The sequence below is a fragment of the Eurosta solidaginis genome, chromosome 1 (assembly GCF_040869045.1).
Source record: "Eurosta solidaginis isolate ZX-2024a chromosome 1, ASM4086904v1, whole genome shotgun sequence".
NCBI lineage: Eukaryota > Metazoa > Arthropoda > Insecta > Diptera > Tephritidae > Eurosta > Eurosta solidaginis.
In genome coordinates, this window is record NC_090319.1 from 74,030,267 (window position 1) to 74,050,290 (window position 20,024).

General features: G+C 41.3%; 1 protein-coding gene across 1 annotated transcript in view; it reads left to right on the plus strand.

Moving 5' to 3' along the window:
- The window catches only part of Ino80 (chromatin-remodeling ATPase INO80), a 380,523-nt gene that overhangs the window by 3,469 nt on the left and 357,030 nt on the right, over positions 1 to 20,024 (plus strand). The window contains exons 4-9 of the mRNA XM_067758294.1: positions 10,540 to 11,707; positions 17,481 to 18,519; positions 18,575 to 18,775; positions 18,841 to 19,018; positions 19,245 to 19,642; positions 19,711 to 19,972. Of these exons, the coding sequence (XP_067614395.1) occupies positions 10,540 to 11,707; positions 17,481 to 18,519; positions 18,575 to 18,775; positions 18,841 to 19,018; positions 19,245 to 19,642; positions 19,711 to 19,972 (3,246 nt within the window). The remainder of the gene's footprint in view (positions 1 to 10,539; positions 11,708 to 17,480; positions 18,520 to 18,574; positions 18,776 to 18,840; positions 19,019 to 19,244; positions 19,643 to 19,710; positions 19,973 to 20,024) is intronic.

The following is a 20,024-nucleotide window of genomic DNA, read 5'->3' on the forward strand; positions in this document are numbered from 1 at the left end:
TGTCGGAATGCATGAGATTCCGATCAGCACGGGAACTGGTGGTCCCAACGGGCGAGTCTTGGAGTCATCTCATTGGGAGGTTGGAAGGACGTGTGCTCAACCTGCCCTACTCCAAGACGTATGATTACACAGTTTTATTATTTATGCTGTCGGAATGCATTTGATTCCGGTCAACCCAAAGCTAGCAGCTCAGCAGAACGAGCCACTCTTATCGCACGGTTGGAAAGGACGCGTTTCCAATCCTCCCTGTACCAGCTTTTATGTACACACAACCAACTATAATAAATCATTGTTGTAGGAATATACGTGATTCATATGAACACTCCAAATGTTTGTCTGGGACGATATTTTCCGGAATTCTTTCCCAATTTGATTGCGAGCGATATATGTTTTTGACCTGATGCATAAGGTTCCTCTGTGTCTATTTGGATTGCCATCTACGCTCAAGGATCAGTAACATGAAATACAGATACAAAATATTTTATGTTATTGGAAGGGTTTTGCAATATTCTAATAAATTTTTTTGAAGGTGTTTAAGTTTTCACAATTTTTAACATGATTAGGTAGTTCATTAAAACATTTCAGGCCTTTGTAAAATATATTTTGCTTGGCCATTTCTGTTTTGAGAAGAGGTAATCTAAAATTATTATTTTCCCTGATTATGTAAGAATGGGTTTCATTCACATAAACCAGTTTTTCACTTAGCTAGGCTGGTAATTTACCATGCTTGATATAAAATACAAATTTCATGCTATGGTAAAATATCAACTGTTTCACACTCAACCAGTTTAGTGCATCAAGCATACTCTTTATGGAAGTGTCGTACCTCACTTTCAATATAAATCTCATAGCTTTGTTTTGCATAATTTGTAACCTGTCTACTTGTGTTTCGTTGGCAATAAAGAATATTGTAGGGCAATATAAGAAGTGCGGTTCTATGGTGGATCTATATACTTACAACTTATATTTCTTACTAATAAGTTTACACGATCTCTTCCAAAATCCAATTGTTTTTCCCATTTTGGCAACAATATAATCAATATGATCCGTAAACCTCAGTTTATTGTCAATCAGGATCCCTAAGTACTTAAATATTTTGACATCCTCAATGCTTGTATTCATTATTTTTAGATCTAAAGTGAGTGATTCTTTATTGGCCGTGAACTTTGTTTTGTTAACGTTAAGCTTGAGTTTATTAATGCAAAGCCATCTATACAATGAGTCCAAATCTTCTTGCATTTTGCTCCTTGCTATTGAAATGTCCGTTTAATTTACTTCAAGTAGCGCATCATCTGCAAACAACCTGATTTTACTATATTTCAGTTCTGATGATATATCGTTTATGTAAATGTTGAACAGGATTGGTGCTAATACCGACCCTTGTGGTAAACCTATGTCCACTTGTGCCTCGGATGAGACTACTGACTCGATGGTTGTTCTTTGTTTCCGGTCTGATAAGAAGCTTCTAAACCACTGCAATTAATTTTCCCTAATACCAATTTTTTGTAGTTTATCGAGCATTATATTCCTATCAATTGTTTCGAACGCTCTTTTCAGGTCAATGAAAACCGCTACTATATGTTTTTTCAGGCTCAGCTCTTCCTTCCAGCTAGGTATGACGTAATTTAAGGCCATCTCGCAAGAGTGCCTTTCTCCGGATTGTCCCTTTATAAGGATTTTATTATTTTCTAAGTAATTAAGTAGTTGATCTTTTATTACAACTTCTAGAATTTTTTCTATGTTCGGCAATATGTTTATCGGCCTTAGTTCTTCTGCCATTATTGAACCTTTTACTTTCCTAATTGGTACTATTGTCGAAATTTTCCACATGTCTGGCACTATTCCAGTAGTCATGGATTTGTTTATAGCGGTTGCATAGAAGAAACCCATGTACGATACCGAATCTTTAATTACGCCTTCTGAAAGTTCTTTCTGGGAACAACTATCAGTTTCTTCTTGCATTTACCATCCTCACTCTCTCATACTCGATGAAGGCAACCGGATATCAATTCTAAACTGTTTCACTGTGCCCAATATGTCTTCATAATGGGACTCTCTGCTGACGTCTCTTCTCTGTTTGGTCTTTCGTTTCGTTCGAGCCCTTGCATAACACGTGACAGATCTGTATCTTCTAGCTGACATTTTCTTAGCTGTTCCTTGTCCCATTCATCTGTACATGTTATAGTCATTAGCCGCACATCTATAATGTCTTCTTTAGCCTCAGCTTTTGAACAGTGCTTGCATTCCAAACTACATGGTCTTCGTGACATTGCATCAGCATTTCCATGGGTACTACCTTTCGATGCTCAATGGAAAAGTCATAGCTTTGTAGTCGCTCGATCCACTGTGCTAATTGTCCTTCCGGATTACGGAACTGCAGAAGCCATTTCAACGCTGCGTGATCTGTCCTGACGCGGAATCGCTGGCCGTAGAGGTATTTGTGGAAATGTTTAATGCACTCTACCAATGCCAACAGCTCTCTCCGTGTAACGCAATAGTTCCTCTCTGGTTTTCCAATTGAACGGCTGTAATATGCAACTACCTTCTCCTGTCCATCGACCAGTTGTGATAAAACACCTCCTATAGCATATCCGCTCGCATCTGTATCTAGAATAAACGTTGCTCCTGGAATCGGATATGCCAACATTGGGGCAGTGCACAAAAGCTCTTTCAATGTTTGGAAAGCTACTTCTTGCTCCTTCTTCCATTCAAAAGCTTTATTTTTTTTCTTGTTAGCTCGTGGAGACTGGGCTACGCTGGCAAAATTTGGTACAAATCGGCGGTAATATGTGCACAGCCCAAGGATACTTCTTAATTCATGCAGATTCTGTGGTCTTGGCCAATCCTTTACTGCCTCTATGTTGTTGTTGTAGCAATGCTTCGCCCCACTAACAGCCGCGACCGATCACAAATTGTCATCAATATCCTCTAACGTGAGTCCAAGGAAACTTGCTGTTTTAACAGGGGTGGACCATAAGGAAAGGGGTGTTAGAGGCGTTGGTTCCACTTTACCATTAAAGAGATGGTTGGTGTCATGTGGGGACACATTGCAAGCGGGGCATAGCTTTTGTATGTCGGGGTTGATTCTGGATAGGTAAGAGTTTAACCTGTTACAGTATCCAGAACGAAGTTGAGCTAGAGTGACTCGCGTTTCCCTGGGGAGTATGCGTTCCTCCTCCGCAAGTGTTGGGTACTGTTCTTTCAGTACTGGAATAAATAAATAAGGTCCGACGCCTGTTTGTGGAGTTCACTGAGGACCTGCTTGGGTTTTTTTTTTGCTTCACACGGCTGAGTTCTCAGGTGCCGTATTTCCACATAATGCTTACGGAGATGACTCCTTAAGCACCTAGGCTCACATGTCTGTTGGGATGCCCAGGTTTCTGGGTATTCAACAGGAACTGTTTGGTCAGCATCTCATTTCTCTCCCTGATGGGGAGTATTCTTGACTCATTATGCAGATGGTGTTCTGGGGACATAAGAAGACAGCCCGTGGCAATTCTGAGAGCAGTATTTTGTCAGGCCTGTAGCTTCTTCCAGTGGGTAATTTTTAGGCTTGGCGACCATATGGGTGACGCGTAGCACGTAATCGCCTGGCTAATTGCTTTGTATGTAGTCATGAGCGTTTCTTTATCTTTTCCCCAGGTACTGCCAGCGAGGGATTTGTGGATTTTGTTACGGCTTTGAATTTTCGGAACAATTGCGGCTGCGTGCTCACCAAAATGTAGATCCTGATCAAACCTCACACCCAAGATTTTGGGGTGTAGGATAGTCGGTAGCGTACTGCCATCGACGTGGATGTTCAAAATGGTCGACATTTGGGACGTCCATGTTGTAAATAGGGTCGCGGAAGATTTAGTCGGTGATAATGCCAGGTTTCGCGAGGCGAATAAAACTGGAGAGATCAGGGAGGTAGCCGTTTATTTTATTGCATAGCTCATCGATCTTTGGGCCTGGGCCTGTGGCCATTATTGTGCAGTCATCGGCTTAGGAAACGATTGTGACTCCTTCCGGTGGTGAAGGTAGCTTAGATATGTAGAAATTAAACAAAAGTGGGGACAGGACACCACCCTGTGGCACCCCTTGTTTAATTCTCCTTGGTTTTGATGTTCCGTTTCTAAATTGCACCGATGCCTGCCGACCACCCAGATAATTTTCGGTCCACCTTTTAAGACATGGGGGAAGGGTAGACCCTTCCAGGTCTTGCAGTATCGAGCCATGGTTGACCGTATCAAAAGCTTTTGATAGGTCTAGCGCTACGAGTGCTGTTCTATGGTGGGGGTATTGATTTAAACCGCAATTTATCTGGGTGCTAATGGCATTTAGCCCGGTGGTAGTGCTTTGGAGTTTTCTGAAGCCATGCAGAAATGGCTTCAAGCGTCTTTGCTACTGGCGATAGGAGAGATATCGGACGATACGACTCTCCTATGTTAGCTGGTTTCCCAGGCTTTAGTAGCGGGACCACCTTGGCCATTTTCCATTTCTCGGGTATGACAAAGGTGGAAAGAGACAGGTTGAAGACATGCGCTAAATATTTGAAACCCTCTTTCCCGGGGCTTTTAAGCATCGGCATGGCTATGCGGTCTGGGCCCACTGCTTTGGATGGTTTAGCGCGACCAATGGCGTCCTCAACCTCTTTAGACCGTAGAATGCATTATATATTATCGGCAGAAAGCGCTGGCGCATTTTTTCGCATCCGACAGCACTTTGTCGCCAAAGGCGATGGAAACTTTGTCTTTGTGCTTAGTCGGATTCGATAGGGACTTTACGGTGGACCAAAGTTTACCCACACCGGTAGAGATGTTACAACCTCTTAGGTGCTCCTCCCATTTCGCCCGCTTGTGTTCGTCCACAATCAATCTGATGCGTTGGTTTATAGCCCTTTTTTGGGGGTCGCCTGGATCAAGCTGTCTTATAAGGTCACGTTCTCTCGCTAAGTTTGCGGCCTCCGCCGGGAAGTGGGGCCGGATTTCGGGAATTCTCCCGGCGGGAATGAAACGTGCCGAGGCGGATTCAATGACCTTACGGAAGGCACGCTCCTCTTGTCGGGCATCAGTCGGGATAGGGAGCGCAGCAAAGAGGTTGTCTGTAAAAGATTTATATTCTTCCCACTTTCCTTTTTTGAAGTTTATGAAAGTGCGTTTTTCGGTGACGATGAAGTCGGCAGTACGCTCGAGCGAAATAAGTATAGGCAGGTGGTCGGATGCCAATGTTACCATCGGCTGCCAGTTGACGCAGTTTACGAGTTCTGCGCTCACGATTGAGATATCTGGCGAACTGTGACAGCTTCCTACCATACGTGTGGGGGCGTCTCCGTTTATTGTGCAGAACGTCGTTTCTTCTATTTGATCCGCCAACATCTTACCCCTACTGTCCGCCCGGAAGTTTGAGTGCCATAGATCGTGATGGGCATTGAAATCGCCTAAGATAATGCGATTGTTGCCAGTGAGTAAGGCTCTGATATTAGGGCGGTATCCACTGGGGCAACAGGTGGCAGGAGGGATGTAGATGTTGGTAATTTCTAGGTTTGCATCGCCTGACCGGACAGATAGGCCTTGACGTTCTAAGACATTGTCCCCGCGGTCGATGCCAGGATCAAATATATAATATTGCACAGAGTGGTGTATGATAAACGCGAGGCCGCCTCCATTTCCGCTCTCGCGGTCTTTCCTGTGGACATTATGCAATGCAGATCTTGCTGTGAGTTTAGTCTCTTGAATCGCAGCAATGCGGATGTTGTGCCGCTTCATGAAATCGACTATCTGCGTAATCTTCCCAGTTAGTCCATTACAGTTTAACTGCAGAATTCTGAAGTGCATAAGGGGAGACGCCGCCACTCTGGGGGTAAGTGACGGGTGACTACGCCTGGGTTGTGGAAGGCCAAGACGCAATTGCTGTTGTGGCCCTGGGACTGGGCGTCCTTGGGCAAGCATTGGGGTACCCGGATGATTTGGGTTTGCGACCTGGCAACATGGCGCGATGAAACCCGTCGGGGGGTTCGTCGCGGAGACCAGAACATCTAGGAAAGTGGCACCACCCAAGGCAGGAGCTGCATTGGACGGATGTCGCAAAATATATATTCTGTGCTGGCAAACGGTGCAAGCGGAGGTAGGGACTAAGAGTCTGTTTCCCTGACTTACACGATTGCTGCCGGAAAAAAAGGGGGGGGGGGGGAGAGAAGACGGGGGCAGGGGCTGATGCTCAGCATTGCTACCGACTCTACTACGAAGGTAGTAGTTATGAGTGGTAGTAGCTGTTTGAGTTGTTGGCGCCGAGGGGCGCGAGCAGCAGCGGGTACTTGTTGTGGCTTGCTTAGCAGCGGGTCTGCTGGAAGGTAGTGGGGGGGGGGGGCGCTTAGGCGTAGACTACGGGACGCCCTTGGGCGTGAACAGCAAGGAGACACAAAAGATTTATAAAAGTTACGTGGACGTCGGGTTTTGGGATCAAGCCCAGAACAACCTGTCCGATGCAACCATCCCTTAAAGACACACTGAACAGAGTATAACCTTCCTAAAAAGATTCTTTTCCGGCAGATGCAGCAAAACCATTTCTCAGGACCGGGGTCAGGAGACGGACCGGATTGGATTCGATGCCTTCCCGGAGTAAGAGAATATGGAGCCGGCCTGCTGCAAGGAGCTGCTGGGAGGATGACAATTTGTGGGAGGGACGCAACAAATTAAATGGGGTTACACTGAAATGACAGTCCTTGGTCGGGAAAAATCCCGAGTCGCTCCGGTGCATAGAACCGACTGCCTTGGGAAGCCTCTATCTTTTCATTCGCTGTATGGATACCTTCTGGCGTTACCTTGTGACCCAAATAATTTACTTCCTTTTTAAACAGCGCACACTTTTTGGGACTTAACTTCAGACCAGCGCCAGCTATTCTCTGGAAAACTTCCTCTAAGTTTTTAAGATGTTCTTCAAAGTTCTTGCCCAATACGATGATGTCGTCCAGGTACACGAAGCATGTTTTCCAATGTAGTCCTTTCAATACCAGATCCATGAGTCTCTCGAAAGTAGCTGGTGCATTACATAGTCCAAAGGGCATTAATGTAAATTGCCAAAGACCATCTCCGACGCTGAAGGTTGTTTTCTCTTTGTCTCCCTCCTTCACCTCCACTTGCCAGTAGCCGCTTTTCAAGTCCAGTGTGGAAAACCATTTCGTACCAGAGAGCGAGTCCAGAGTATCGTCAATTCTTGGCAATGGGTAGCTATCCTTTTTCGTAACGTCATTCAACTTCCGGTAGTCCACGCAAAACCTAATTTTTCCATCCATCTTCTTCACAAGTACTACCGGTGAGCTCCAGGGACTAGCTGATGGTTCGATGACGCCGCTGTCGCTCATTTCTTGTATAATTTGACTCACAACTTCCCGCTTCGCCAGTGGAACACTACGTGGAGCTTGACGTATCGGCCTCGCGTCTCCAGTGTCAATTTGATGTTTCACAACATTGGTGCGGCCTGGTTTGGAACCATCCTGGTCAAATATGTTTGCCTACTTTAGGAGCAGTTGCTTTGCCTTACTCTGATAATCTTCCTCTAGCCCCTCCGTCCATGCCGTGATGTCATTTGAAAGATCAGTATTACTAGCTGAAACGTGTTCCTGGAGCTGTTCACAGTTAATAACTATTTCAGCCTCTTGGCATCTTCCCAAAATAGCTCCTTTGGTCAGTTTGAGTGGTGACTTGAGCTCGTTGAGTACTCTTACCGGAATACGTCCATCTTATTTTGTCATAGCCAGGGTTTTTTTTACAAGTATGTTCGGTGCTGATTTGTTTGCTGCTTCGACAGCCCACAATTTGTTTGTCCCACAATCTCCATCAACCTTTGCCTAGATGACTGCTTCGGATTTTGGTGGTATTTGCTGACTCTCTTCCACCAGCACTCGTTTACTGCTGTAGCCTCTCTCGTAGCCGAAATTAAGTGGTACATCCATGTTCTCATATCGCATCGTCTTGCTTTGCATGTCGATCCCTGGTCGATTAAGAAGTCCACTCCAATTATGTTTTCATCAACAATCTCTGCCACTATAAAATTGTGTACTACCGTGACGTTCCCAATTGCGACTTCACATGCTACTTCTAGAATCGTGCTGTCTTCTTCAGTGGCTGTACGCAATCTTGCTCCTTGCAATGGTCTTATCTTCTTGTTGACTAAATCCGCTCGAATAATGGAATGGGATGCACCCGTATCTACAGTCAGTAAACGTTCCTTTCCATCCACATGTCCTCCAACAGTAAGATTGCTTGACCTTCTTCCAATTGTTGAGATAGAGATTATGGGGCATTCAATTGAGGGAGCCAGCTGTCGTCCCTTGCGGCTGACTCGCTTTAGTTTAACGATCGAGTGGACTTGGAGATTTGCTCATCTCCTTCAGCTCTGCGTTTATGGCCACCCACATTGTTGGAGCTATTGGGACCGGTGCTGCAATGTCGTGCAATATGCCCTGGGTTGCCGCACTTGAAACATTTAATAACTCCGGCATTCTTCTGTTGTGATACCTTCAGTGCTTCCAAAATTGTGTCTAGCCAATCTGGTATTTCCTCTTCCACCCGATGAGCTTTGTATGCTGGTTTACTCAACAGTGAGGCAGTTTCCTGAGTCAATGCATGTGATACCGTTTCTGCAAATGTTGGCTTTGGGTTTGCGTATGTGGCTCGCTTCGTTTCGACGTCCCGTATGCCATTTATAAAGCTCTGAATTTTTACCCTTTCGGTGTATTCCACGGGTGCGTCGGCATTCGCCAAATGTGCAAGCCTTTCGACATCTGACGCAAACTCCTGCAAAGTTAGCCTTTTGGTAGCGGTTTTGCAACTCCATTTGGTGTATCTGCTTCCTGTGTTCGCTTCCGTATAGCCTCTCTAGAGCGCTCATCAATGTTTCGTAGTTGTTCCGCTCTCCCTCGGGAATAGTCTGTAGGATTTCAGCAGCAGATCCTTTCAAATAATAGTGCAGCAACTTTATCTTCAGCACTCCAGTTTTTCACTGCTGCGGTCTTCTCAAACTGAATCTTAAACACCTGGAATGGAACAGAACCGTCAAAGGATGGTGTTTTTACCTTTGGATTGCTTGCTGAAACATCTGGGCGATTTAGTTGTAACTGCTCCATACGACCTTTTAAATCATCTACTTCTGTCTGAAATTGAGCCATTTTTGCATCCTGCGCTTCCAGTTTTGATGATACCTGTTCCAAAATTTCTGCCGACATTTCAGATATACGTGCCTCTTGCGCTTCCAATTGAGATGCCATATATGTCTTTTGGTCTTCCAGTTGATATGACACTTGCGACGTCATTTCTGAAATACGCGCCTCCTGTGATTCCAGTTGGGATGCCATATATGTCTTCTGCTCTTCCAGTTGGGATGCCATATATGTCTTCTGTTCTTCGATCTGTGTTTCCATCTTGGATGTTATTCGTGTCTCTTGGGATTCCATCTGTGATGACATATACGTTTTCTGTTCTTCTAGTTGAGATGACATATACGTTTTCTGTTCTTCTAGTTGAGATGACATTGTCGATGTTTGAGCAGATATTGCAGCCAAAATCATGTTCAAGTCTGTGCTCGTAACTGTCTGCGATGTTTCGTTTTTCTCTTCAATTTTTGTTGTTGTCTCGTCCCCATCAGGATAAAAGACATACTCGTTCACATCAATTCCTTCTGCTTCCATTGCCTCTCGTAGCCGTGCCTGAAGTTCGAGTTTAATGCCGCTTGTATTCAATCCACGGCTCTCCAACTCCTTCTTTAGTTGCTGGATCTTCAATTCATTGAACTTTGCCATGTCCTTGTTGTCCTCTGGAATTTATTCAACAATTCCTCTTCTGACACCAATTGTAACGAATTTACTTGCAAATCCTCTTATTTGCCCTTTTGCTAAGTTCGTATCGCTTAAACTGTTGAATAAATAACTCCAATATTGAATAATGGAAAATGGCCTTTATTAAAGTACTTCACAAATACACTTATACTTTTCAACTAGCTGGCTTAATAACCAAACTGATAGCTTAAATGAAACTGTCTTTCAAAATAATACTGCTATGGCTCGCTAGATAGCGTCTTAATCGAAACTGCTTGATAGCTCAAATCAAACTGAATTCCAGCGCCTCTACATTTGCTGCCTTTTATACTCTCTGATTTCAACGTTCGCGTCTTCTAGGCGCTTCCATTTCCAGAATCTACTAGATGCCATCAGCTCTCAAACTTCTCAGCTGTAACTACAATTGCACGATTTTATAGCTTCTCTCATTGCATACTTTCAGGAGTATCTCATATATGCATGTGTTTGTGCATTGATTCTCCGCTGCTTGTATACGTACATGGTACATATGTGTATACGCAATTATTGTTTCGTTTATGTAGATAGATAATGATTGATCTATGGATGTGCATGATATCACTGTTTAGCATCGGCTTAGAGAACGCAGCACCCCTTAGTTTTGCTAATATTCGTAACAATACCTTACTAGAGGTCATAATTATATTTGAAATAAAAATATAATGCAGGTTTTGCTTAAAGAATATATTACATTTATCCATTTACAGAATAACCAATATGCCTACTATGGGGCTGGTATGCTTTCCATTCATGACATGTTCCCAGAGCATCAACAATCCATCGTCGGCGTACGTAAACGTAGGCGACGCACCAAGAAAGAAAAACCCATAAAACCACCCAAGTTGCCTAAAGAGCCAAAAGTTCGAAAACCACGTAAGAGCAAGTTGTTAGAACAACCTGAACCCGGTGAAATACACCCATCGGAATTGAACAACTATGCCTATGCAGATACCTTAGCCTTTAATGATGATGATGATAACGATGATATAACAGATGACATGGATAGCACTTTAGATGCCAATCTATCATTACTGCAATCCGGTGCTGGTGTGCCAACACACAGCGGTCGTGGACGTCGTCGCAGGAGTCAACTACCACGAACGCCTGAAGTAATGGCTGCTCGACGGCGACGAGTGTGGCAGCTAATGGCTAAAAAAGAACTTGGTCGTTGTCAACGTGCCAAAGCTAACAATCACAAAGAAGTATTACAGAATTGTAAACGTGTAGCCACAATGTGTTCAAAGGTGGTGCGACAACACGCTACTATCTCCCAAAAGGTTATGAAGGAGACGATATGGCGCGCTAAACGCTTAACACGAGAAATGATGGGCTATTGGAAGCGTTATGAGCGAGTAGAGCGTGATACGCGTCGACGTATGGAACGTGAAGCAGAAGAGCAACGCAAAATGGATGTAGAAATAATAGAAGCGAAACGGCAACAACGTAAATTAAATTTCCTTATAACTCAAACAGAGCTCTATGCACATTTTATGTCGAAAAAATTGGGACACGGTACGGAAGAGGAACAATTGCGCATTTTGAATCAATTGGACGAAGAGATTAATCCACGTCTAGCTGCTTATGATGATTATGATGCTGAACATTATAAGTCTTTGGCGCAAAAGAATGCAGAGTTGGCATTCTCAGCAGATCGTGATAAGACGCAACGTTTTGATGTCGTAGCGAGCGTGAAACAAGAAAATGTTGAAACAGATACCTATGAGTTTGCGGAAATAAAGAAGGAAGAAATAGAAGAGGAAGAGCAGCAGGTGGAGGATGCAGCTATGGTGATGCCTTCGTTTATAGCGCCAGCTAAAGCAGATGTACCTCAACCAAAAATGTTCAAGGGCACTCTGAAGACGTATCAGATTAAAGGTAATTTTACTTCGTTTTCACGTCCGTATGCTTAAAACTGTTTTATTTATATGATAAGTTCTTATGTTTTGATACTCACTGCTTCAATATTTTAAGCACAAGTGCGGTTCAAGTGGGGTTCCGTGCTATAGGGTCTCTTGGAAGAAATAACGGGCATTATCTACCAAGTACTATGCTGCTCCGCAAGTTGATTTTATAGCTGGTCTTTATTTCTTTTTGATATTAAGCAAATACATTGGAATATTGAAAATATTTGTACGGTGTCGAGCAGGGCCCCATCTGACGGAGTTATGAGCTTCTTCATGGTTCGGTGGTACCTTTTACTTGGTCTACGCTCTTACTCTCAGATAATCGGTATGCTTTGGTTTTAGCTGATTTCAAACGCTGTGCAAGCAACCGCCTTCATTTTATTGGCAGTGTCCAGCATAAACAGACAGCCGCCGTGGAATATATGTAATCAGCTAAGTGTTCGATTATCGTCGTGAACGGACGTGTTTTGCTTTGTGCTGTGGGGTGCGCGCTTAGTATACACGACTGAAAATCTCTTGTTTGCTACAAGGATTAATAAAATATTGCTTTTAAGTGTTTCATACACATCTCCACAAAATTTTAACTATTTAAAGAATGAACTGTGTAGTGTGCAGAGAAAAGGTTGATCGCTTTGATTTAACAAAAATTAAATGCAGAGATTGCAATAGTTATTTCCATGGCCTGTGTGTCAAATGAACGCCGCGGAAATAGAGTTCATGAAGACACAGAATGTGAAATATCGCTGCAACAAGTGCTCGTCTGAGCGCCGAAACTCTTTGAAACAACTAACTAAAACCAGTTTTTCAGCTGAGCAGCTACAACAAAATACCACACAAAATTCCAATAACACAACAAACCAAATGCCAATTAGCGGCACTACGGCAAAAAAAGAAAAGTGATAAAAACATAACACTTGAACTCTTGTATAACGAGATAATGAGTCTCAAAGCAATAAACATTGATTTTTTGGAGACAATCAATAGACTGAAAGGGAGAATATCGCGCTGAAAGAAAAAAGTCGCAAAGCTGGAACGTCAAGTAAATTGGAGTGAGCAGAAGCGACTGGAGAGAGACGTTGAAATTGTTGGGATTCCTAACATAGCCACCGACAAAATAGACGAGTGCATTGGAAAAATAATTGTAAACGCTTTGGGTGTTTCTGTGTCGCCTGGTCAAATTGAGAGAAGTTACATCAAGCAATACAATGACTCTTCCTCTTCACCGCGCAAAATTCTTTGTTTGCGATTCTCTTCGCTTGAGTTTAAGAAAAAAGTAATGAGTGCAAAAAAAGTGGCGAAAAAGAAACTAACAACCGAGATTTTTACGGGCGCCAGCAGTAAGCACAAGATATATATTAATAACAGCCTCACACCCTCTAACAGAAGCTCTGTATAATGCTGTTAATAAAATTAAAAAGAAAAAAAATATAAATATGCGTGGTTTAGTAATACTAAGTTTATGTTGAGAAAAGCTGATAATGATGCAGTTGTTGTTGTACGATCGTTTGATGATCTGTCTGGTATTCCAGACTAACTTTATATTTTTATCGTTTTTATTATTTTGTTTTGAGTTCTTTAACTTATAATGAATTTCAATGATCTCTACATCGACAACCCTATCAATAACAGCCCTTTAAATAATGTTAACCAGCTTTCTTATATTGAAAATTGTATTTATATATTGCATCAAAACATACGTAGTCTGCGGCAAAACTTCGATTCTCTAATGTGTAATGCAGAATCGTTTCCAGTCTACCCAGACATAATAGTTGTGTCGGAGATATGGATATATTCTCATGAGAATAGCTTTTATGATATTCCTAATTATAACTTTTTTGCAACTAATAATGACGATTATTCTGCTGGAGGTGTGGGAGCTTTTGTGCGAAACACGTTTGATTGTACTATTGCTAAATACAACGTGCAAAGTGCTGATATTTTGAAAGTTTTGCTAAAAAATGGTGAAAAAACTTTAGCCTTAATATGTGTATATAGGTTACATTCTGAAACTAGTCAGGCCTTTCTGGAAGAGTTCTCAGATTTTTTAAATGGTTTAAAAGAGAGGGATGTAGTTATATTAGGTGAATTGAACAAAGATATAATGCAGTTGAATGCGGTATCTGAAAGCTACCTAGCACTATTGGCCAGTCACGGTTTTACATCGTACTTAAATGAGCCGACAAGGAACTGTTCTGGCACTTGTCTGGATCATATTTTTTGCCGTCTTAGCAGCTTGTGTGCGTGCACTGGTATTAATTTGGAACTAGGTATTACAGATCACAGTATGACTGGTGTCAAACTTGAGTTCCATATGAAAAAGAAAGATTTAACGAGCAATACAAAAACGAATATGATAAACTATTCCATGCTTAATGAAAAGCTGCTTTATGAGGATTGGGTCGTTGTCTACGCTGAGAAAGATATTTCAAAAGCATACTCTCTGTTTATAAATATATTGCATGGTCACATAGAATTCTCTAGTTTCACTTGTGCTCGACGTAAATCCAAAACCAAGCTTAAACCCTGGATGCATTCTGCCCTTTTAAAAAGTATTAAATTGAAAAATAAGTTAGGTGTTAAGTGTAGAAAGCATCCAAGAAATCTTGCGCTTCGATCTCGTTACAAAAAGTTGTGCGAAAAATTAAATAAAGACATAAAATCACACCGAGATACTTATTTCCGGAGTAGACTATTGAGCTGCCATGGGAACACTAAAAAAGAATGGGAAGTTGTAAATAGCATTATCAACCGAAATAGCTCTAGTAGTGAACGGGTTATTGCTCTGAATAATTGTGGTAATATGATTGACGACCCCTCTGTTGTTGCTGATATTTTTAATGATTTTTTTGTGTCTGTTGGTCAATGCAATACTTCTTCCTGCAACTGCATCATGTCCAGTGGTGACGCATCTATTTCTAGGTGCAGTTTTATGTTTGAACCCTTCACAGGCACTGAGCTCCTTGCAATAATAAAAAGTCTAAGCAACTCTGGCTCTAGTGGATACGACGGTATTTCAAATAAACTTCTTAAAAACATAGCCCTTAATATGCTGGACGTACTAAAGCATCTATTTAATACTAGTGTTTTTACAGGAATTTTCCCCGATGCCTTGAAATGTGCAATTATTATACCCTATTTCACTTCTATCCTCTATATCTAAGGTCTTTGAAAAAGCTCTTAAAAATCGAATTATGCAGTTTCTAGAAAGCAGAAGCTTTTTTAGTCCAAGGCAGTTTGGTTTTAGAGCAAACCGCTCTACTGAAGATGCTCTACTAGAATTCTGCTCTTTTATTTATCAAGAGTTGGACAATAAAAAAAATTGCGCTGGTCTTTTCGTAGACATAACCAAAGCTTTTGACACGGTAGATCATGCTATTTTAATAAATAAATTGTACGATGCCGGTTTTCGAGGATTTGTACATAAGTGGCTTCAATCATACCTTTCTGAAAGGGTACAATGCGTCAGAGTTTGCGGAAAGCTGGGGAAGACTAATCCAATCACGAGAGGGGTTCCGCAAGGCTCCGTGCTCGGTCCCGTCTTATTTTTAATTTATGTTAATTCAATTTTTGATATGCCCTTCTTGGGGGAAGTCACTGCATTCGCAGATGATCTTGCGATGGCCTATAGTTCTCCTAACACCTTTGATTTGATAAGTAGTATAAACCATGATGTACATCTACTGAGAACTTGGTTTGCAAAACATAAGCTCGTCGCTAGCAATAAGACCAAACTCATGAGTTTTAGTCTAAATATAAAAAAACCACCGGATGTAAGTATTGTTTTTCATTCTGCGATTTGCGAGCGATTTGCTTTACATGACAATATGTGCCAAGTTTTTCAGTCCGGTACCTTCGCCTCGCTTGTGGCCTGTAGTAAGTACTGCTTCACGATAGACTATGTTGATGAATTTCAGTATCTAGGTGTAACGGTTGATACGAATATGAGCTGGGGTAACCATATATCCCGTCTAAAAAAATATCTTCAATTCTCTTTGCGTTGTCTTTATCATCTCAGAACTTCCGGTTCCAACAATCTTCTCAAAATAGTTTATTATGCGGTCTTTCATTCTAAATTAAAATACGGAATCAGCTGCTGGGGTGGCGCCACCCTTAACAAAACCCAGCCGTTACTAGTATTGCAAAAGTATGCTGTTCGAAAAATATCTAATGTTAACCGGCTGCATCCATCGAGAGAACTTTTTAGAAGTCTAGGGATTCTCCCAGTCAAGGACCTGTATTATTTCAAAGTTTTAAAAACTTTTTTTTATTAGATGTGGCTATCTGCAAAGTATGAGGTCGGAAACATATAACCTGAGGACAAACTCACAAACTAGAGTCATTGTACCTTCGACCAGAACCACACATTCAAGCAAGTTTTTCACAATTGTTTCACGAAAACTCTTCAACATACTTCCCACCGAAATACGTACTTTACGGAATCTTCGGCAATTTACAGTCCTTCCTCTTAGGCCTCGCACACAATGAAATCGAAGTTTTGCTTCAGCCAGCTACATAAACCGTTTATAGAAACAAATACTTCATAATTTTAATTGCTTTTCCTTTCATTTACCCATGGGTTTGTTGGAATTTTAGCTGAATCTTTTTATATACTATAATTAAATTAAACAACCATTTATAATTTAATCACTTTATTTAACACTTCACCCCACTGTATTTTTTATATTTGCTATAATTGACATTTGTCACTATGCTGAATTGGCATAAAAATGTCTTAACTTTTCCTATATCTACTTGTACATATATCCCATATATATAAGTCTAAATTGTTTGCTTTTACGATGTTATTTTAATATGTACATACATACATAGATATAAGGAAAATACCTAATAAATGAAATGAAATGCGCCGAGCTTTCCGGAATCAAGTAACGAGGCAACAAACAAAAAATATATATACTTAACCAGCACTTGCACGACCTTTGGCAGTACCTTGGAAACCCTCGGAGTTCCTTTCTCGTCAAAATTTTACCAAGCCAAACATAAGCCGTTCGGAGATGTAGGCGTCCAGGCATTTTGTAGGAAAAATTAAAAATGTCACGCCACTGGTAGGAAAACATGGCTCGAATCCCGTTGTTGTTGTAGCGATAATAACACTCCCCGAAGGTCTTGGGGAGTGTTATCGATGTTGATGGTCCTTCGCCGGAAGCAGATCCGGTACGTTCCGGTACCAAGCCCGACCATCTCGGGAACGATTCTTTATGACCACATGCGACCTTCTGGTCCTCGAATCCCGTAGGGGTATTTCTTTCCAAATTGTTATTATTAAAGATGATGAGCAGCACCTCAGCGTTGAGTAAAAATGTCTAATTCGATAGTGATGTGTAGATATGACACCGTTTGCCGCTCTCTATCAATCTGATACTTCCCTTCACTGGAGATTTGGTGAATAGGTAAGCAACGTTGAATAAACCGCACCTTCGACGGATACGAGTTTTCGCTGCTATTCGGCAAAGGGGCCGACATTGGTTATACTTTCCTAAATCCTCGTCACAACAATAACAGCAATGAAATTGTTGATCGGAATAAGTATCAATGTCTTAACCGAATTTCATTCCTTGCTTTATAAATAGGGTAAATCGACTCCAAGTATCAAATAGAAAGTGCGGTGGCCACCACAGCTACCATACAATTTTTATAATTTGACTAAAAACTAAATACATACATAAATACATAACGGTGAGCAAAAACCGGAAAAACTAAACACATAACATTATCTCCTTTAGGTGTTACTTGGCTCGCAAATTTGTATGACCAAGGAATCAGTGGCATACTTGCCGACGAGATGGGTCTTGGCAAAACTGTACAATCGATTGCATTTCTCTGTCACGTAGCCGAAAAGTATGGAGTATGGGGTCCGTTTCTCGTTATATCACCTGCCTCAACGCTACACAATTGGCAACAAGAGATGCAACGATTTGTGCCAGATTTCAATGTTGTACCCTATTGGGGCTCACCAAATGAACGTAAAATTCTACGCCAATTTTGGGAACAAAAAGATTTGCATACACGTGAAGCTAGCTTTCATGTTGTGATCACATCGTATCAACTAATTGTATCTGATTACAAATATTTCAATCGTATCAAGTGGCAATATATGATTTTAGATGAAGCACAAGCCATCAAGAGTGCTTCATCAATGCGCTGGAAACTCCTTCTTGGTTTTAATTGTCGAAATCGTTTGCTACTCAGTGGTACCCCCATACAAAATAGTATGGCTGAATTATGGGCACTGTTACATTTTATCATGCCTACACTATTCGATTCGCATGATGAATTTAATGAATGGTTCTCAAAAGATATTGAATCACATGCGGAGAATAAGACTGGAATTGATGAGAAACAAATATCACGCCTACATATGATACTTAAACCATTTATGTTAAGACGCATTAAGAAAGATGTGGAAAATGAGTTGTCCGATAAAATTGAGATTATGGTATATTGCCCGTTGACTATACGACAAAAATTGCTTTATATGGCGTTAAAGAAGAAAATACGTATTGAGGATTTGTTACATTTGACGGGCGGTGGAGCTGGTACCTCTGGTGATGGGCATCATTTTGATAAGAATTTTACATCAAATCTAATGAATTTAGTTATGCAGTTTCGAAAGGTTTGCAATCATCCAGAGCTTTTCGAACGACGTGACGCCAAGAGTCCATTTGCTATGCGTTGTGAGGAGTATGTGGTGCCACGCTTGGTTTATGATGAGTGTTTACTGCATAAGGCATTACCGAGCAAGCGCCATTTATTGTATAACAGGTGGATATGTTTAGATATTTTTGCATATCCAAAATATATTGTTTTACTCTTTCAGATTCTCCATCTTCAAAGCCGCATATATTCAACAAACTCTATTTCGCGAACCAAGCTTCAGCGAATCTCCTAAAAGAAGTGTAAAATATGCACGCTACGTAGATTTGAATGCCAGCAATGACAATTGCTTTAGTTTTACGCGTCTGTGCGATTTGTCGCCCAAGGATATGGAGGATATTACTATAAATGGTTTGATCAATTGGTAAGCACCTGATGATTGTGTATTACTCATACCTAAAATTGTGCTAATTTCGTTTCTTACTTCAGTATTTTGCTCTATCGTCGCAAAATTTTGGAATATGCTCTAATAGCATATCGTCGTCAGTGGTGGTCAGATTATAAATCCACACGTTTTCAATTACTAGAGATGATGCTAGATCATCCCCTACAGCGTGATTTTATGTCAGGGCACAGTGTGTTACGCAGATTTCTCTTTACTGGCATGGTGAGTGATTGAAACTGATTTTATATACTAGATTCAATAAAAAATTAGAACGTCTTCAGCCTCAATGGGCGGAAGGGGTGAATATTGAAAAGATAAATGTCAAGTTTGAATTTGCCTGAATTTCCACAAAAAACCTTTGTTATATCTACCTCAAAAATGTCATAACTTTAGCTCGATTACGGTGCCACAATATAACTCGTAATTTAAAATTTTTGCTTACAAACAGACTAGCCAACAAAGCAGTATTTATGCTTTTGGAAATTACAAAACCGTTAATACTCAAGAAACAATAGAACATCGTGTTATACGTACCAAGCACTATGATGCAACGAAAAGGTCGGACCTTGAATTGTCCTCATTTAGCGAGACCATTACAATTAAAACGGAATTAGATTTAGATACAAGCGAGGATGCCACACAAATGAGTATAACACCAACGGGCAGCAAATCAACATCAAAGTCAACATCGAAACACAAAGATGACATAGCAGTAAATATAAAGTTAATACCCGAATTTCCACATATACCACGCACGCCAACCGAGTACCACTGTGAACCTCTTGAAATGCCACGTTTCCTCTATGGACTTGGTCAACGTGTACAGGCTGTTAAACGGACTCTATAGTGAGTATTGTATAGTTGTTTAAACTTGTCCAAGTGGGTGAAAGATATCTCTTTGATTTATCTTGTAGTTGTGAAAGTCGTGCTGCTGCTTGGGATCAAATCCGTCATATTCAATGTGAAAATGCAACCGGTTTGAAGCTCGTAAATACCGCTTTGGATATATGTCGTCCGCGTTATGGCTGGTTTTCGATTGTTGTACCCGATAAGCAGACACTTGTTTCTGATGCTGGAAAATTAGCTGTATTGGATAGTTTGTTAACCCGTCTTAAGGCACAAGGTCATCGTGTGTTGATCTATTCACAAATGACGAAAATGATAGATTTGTTGGAGGTGAGTAGTAATGCAGTAGTTTTATATGAGTAACATCTAAATTTTCATCATT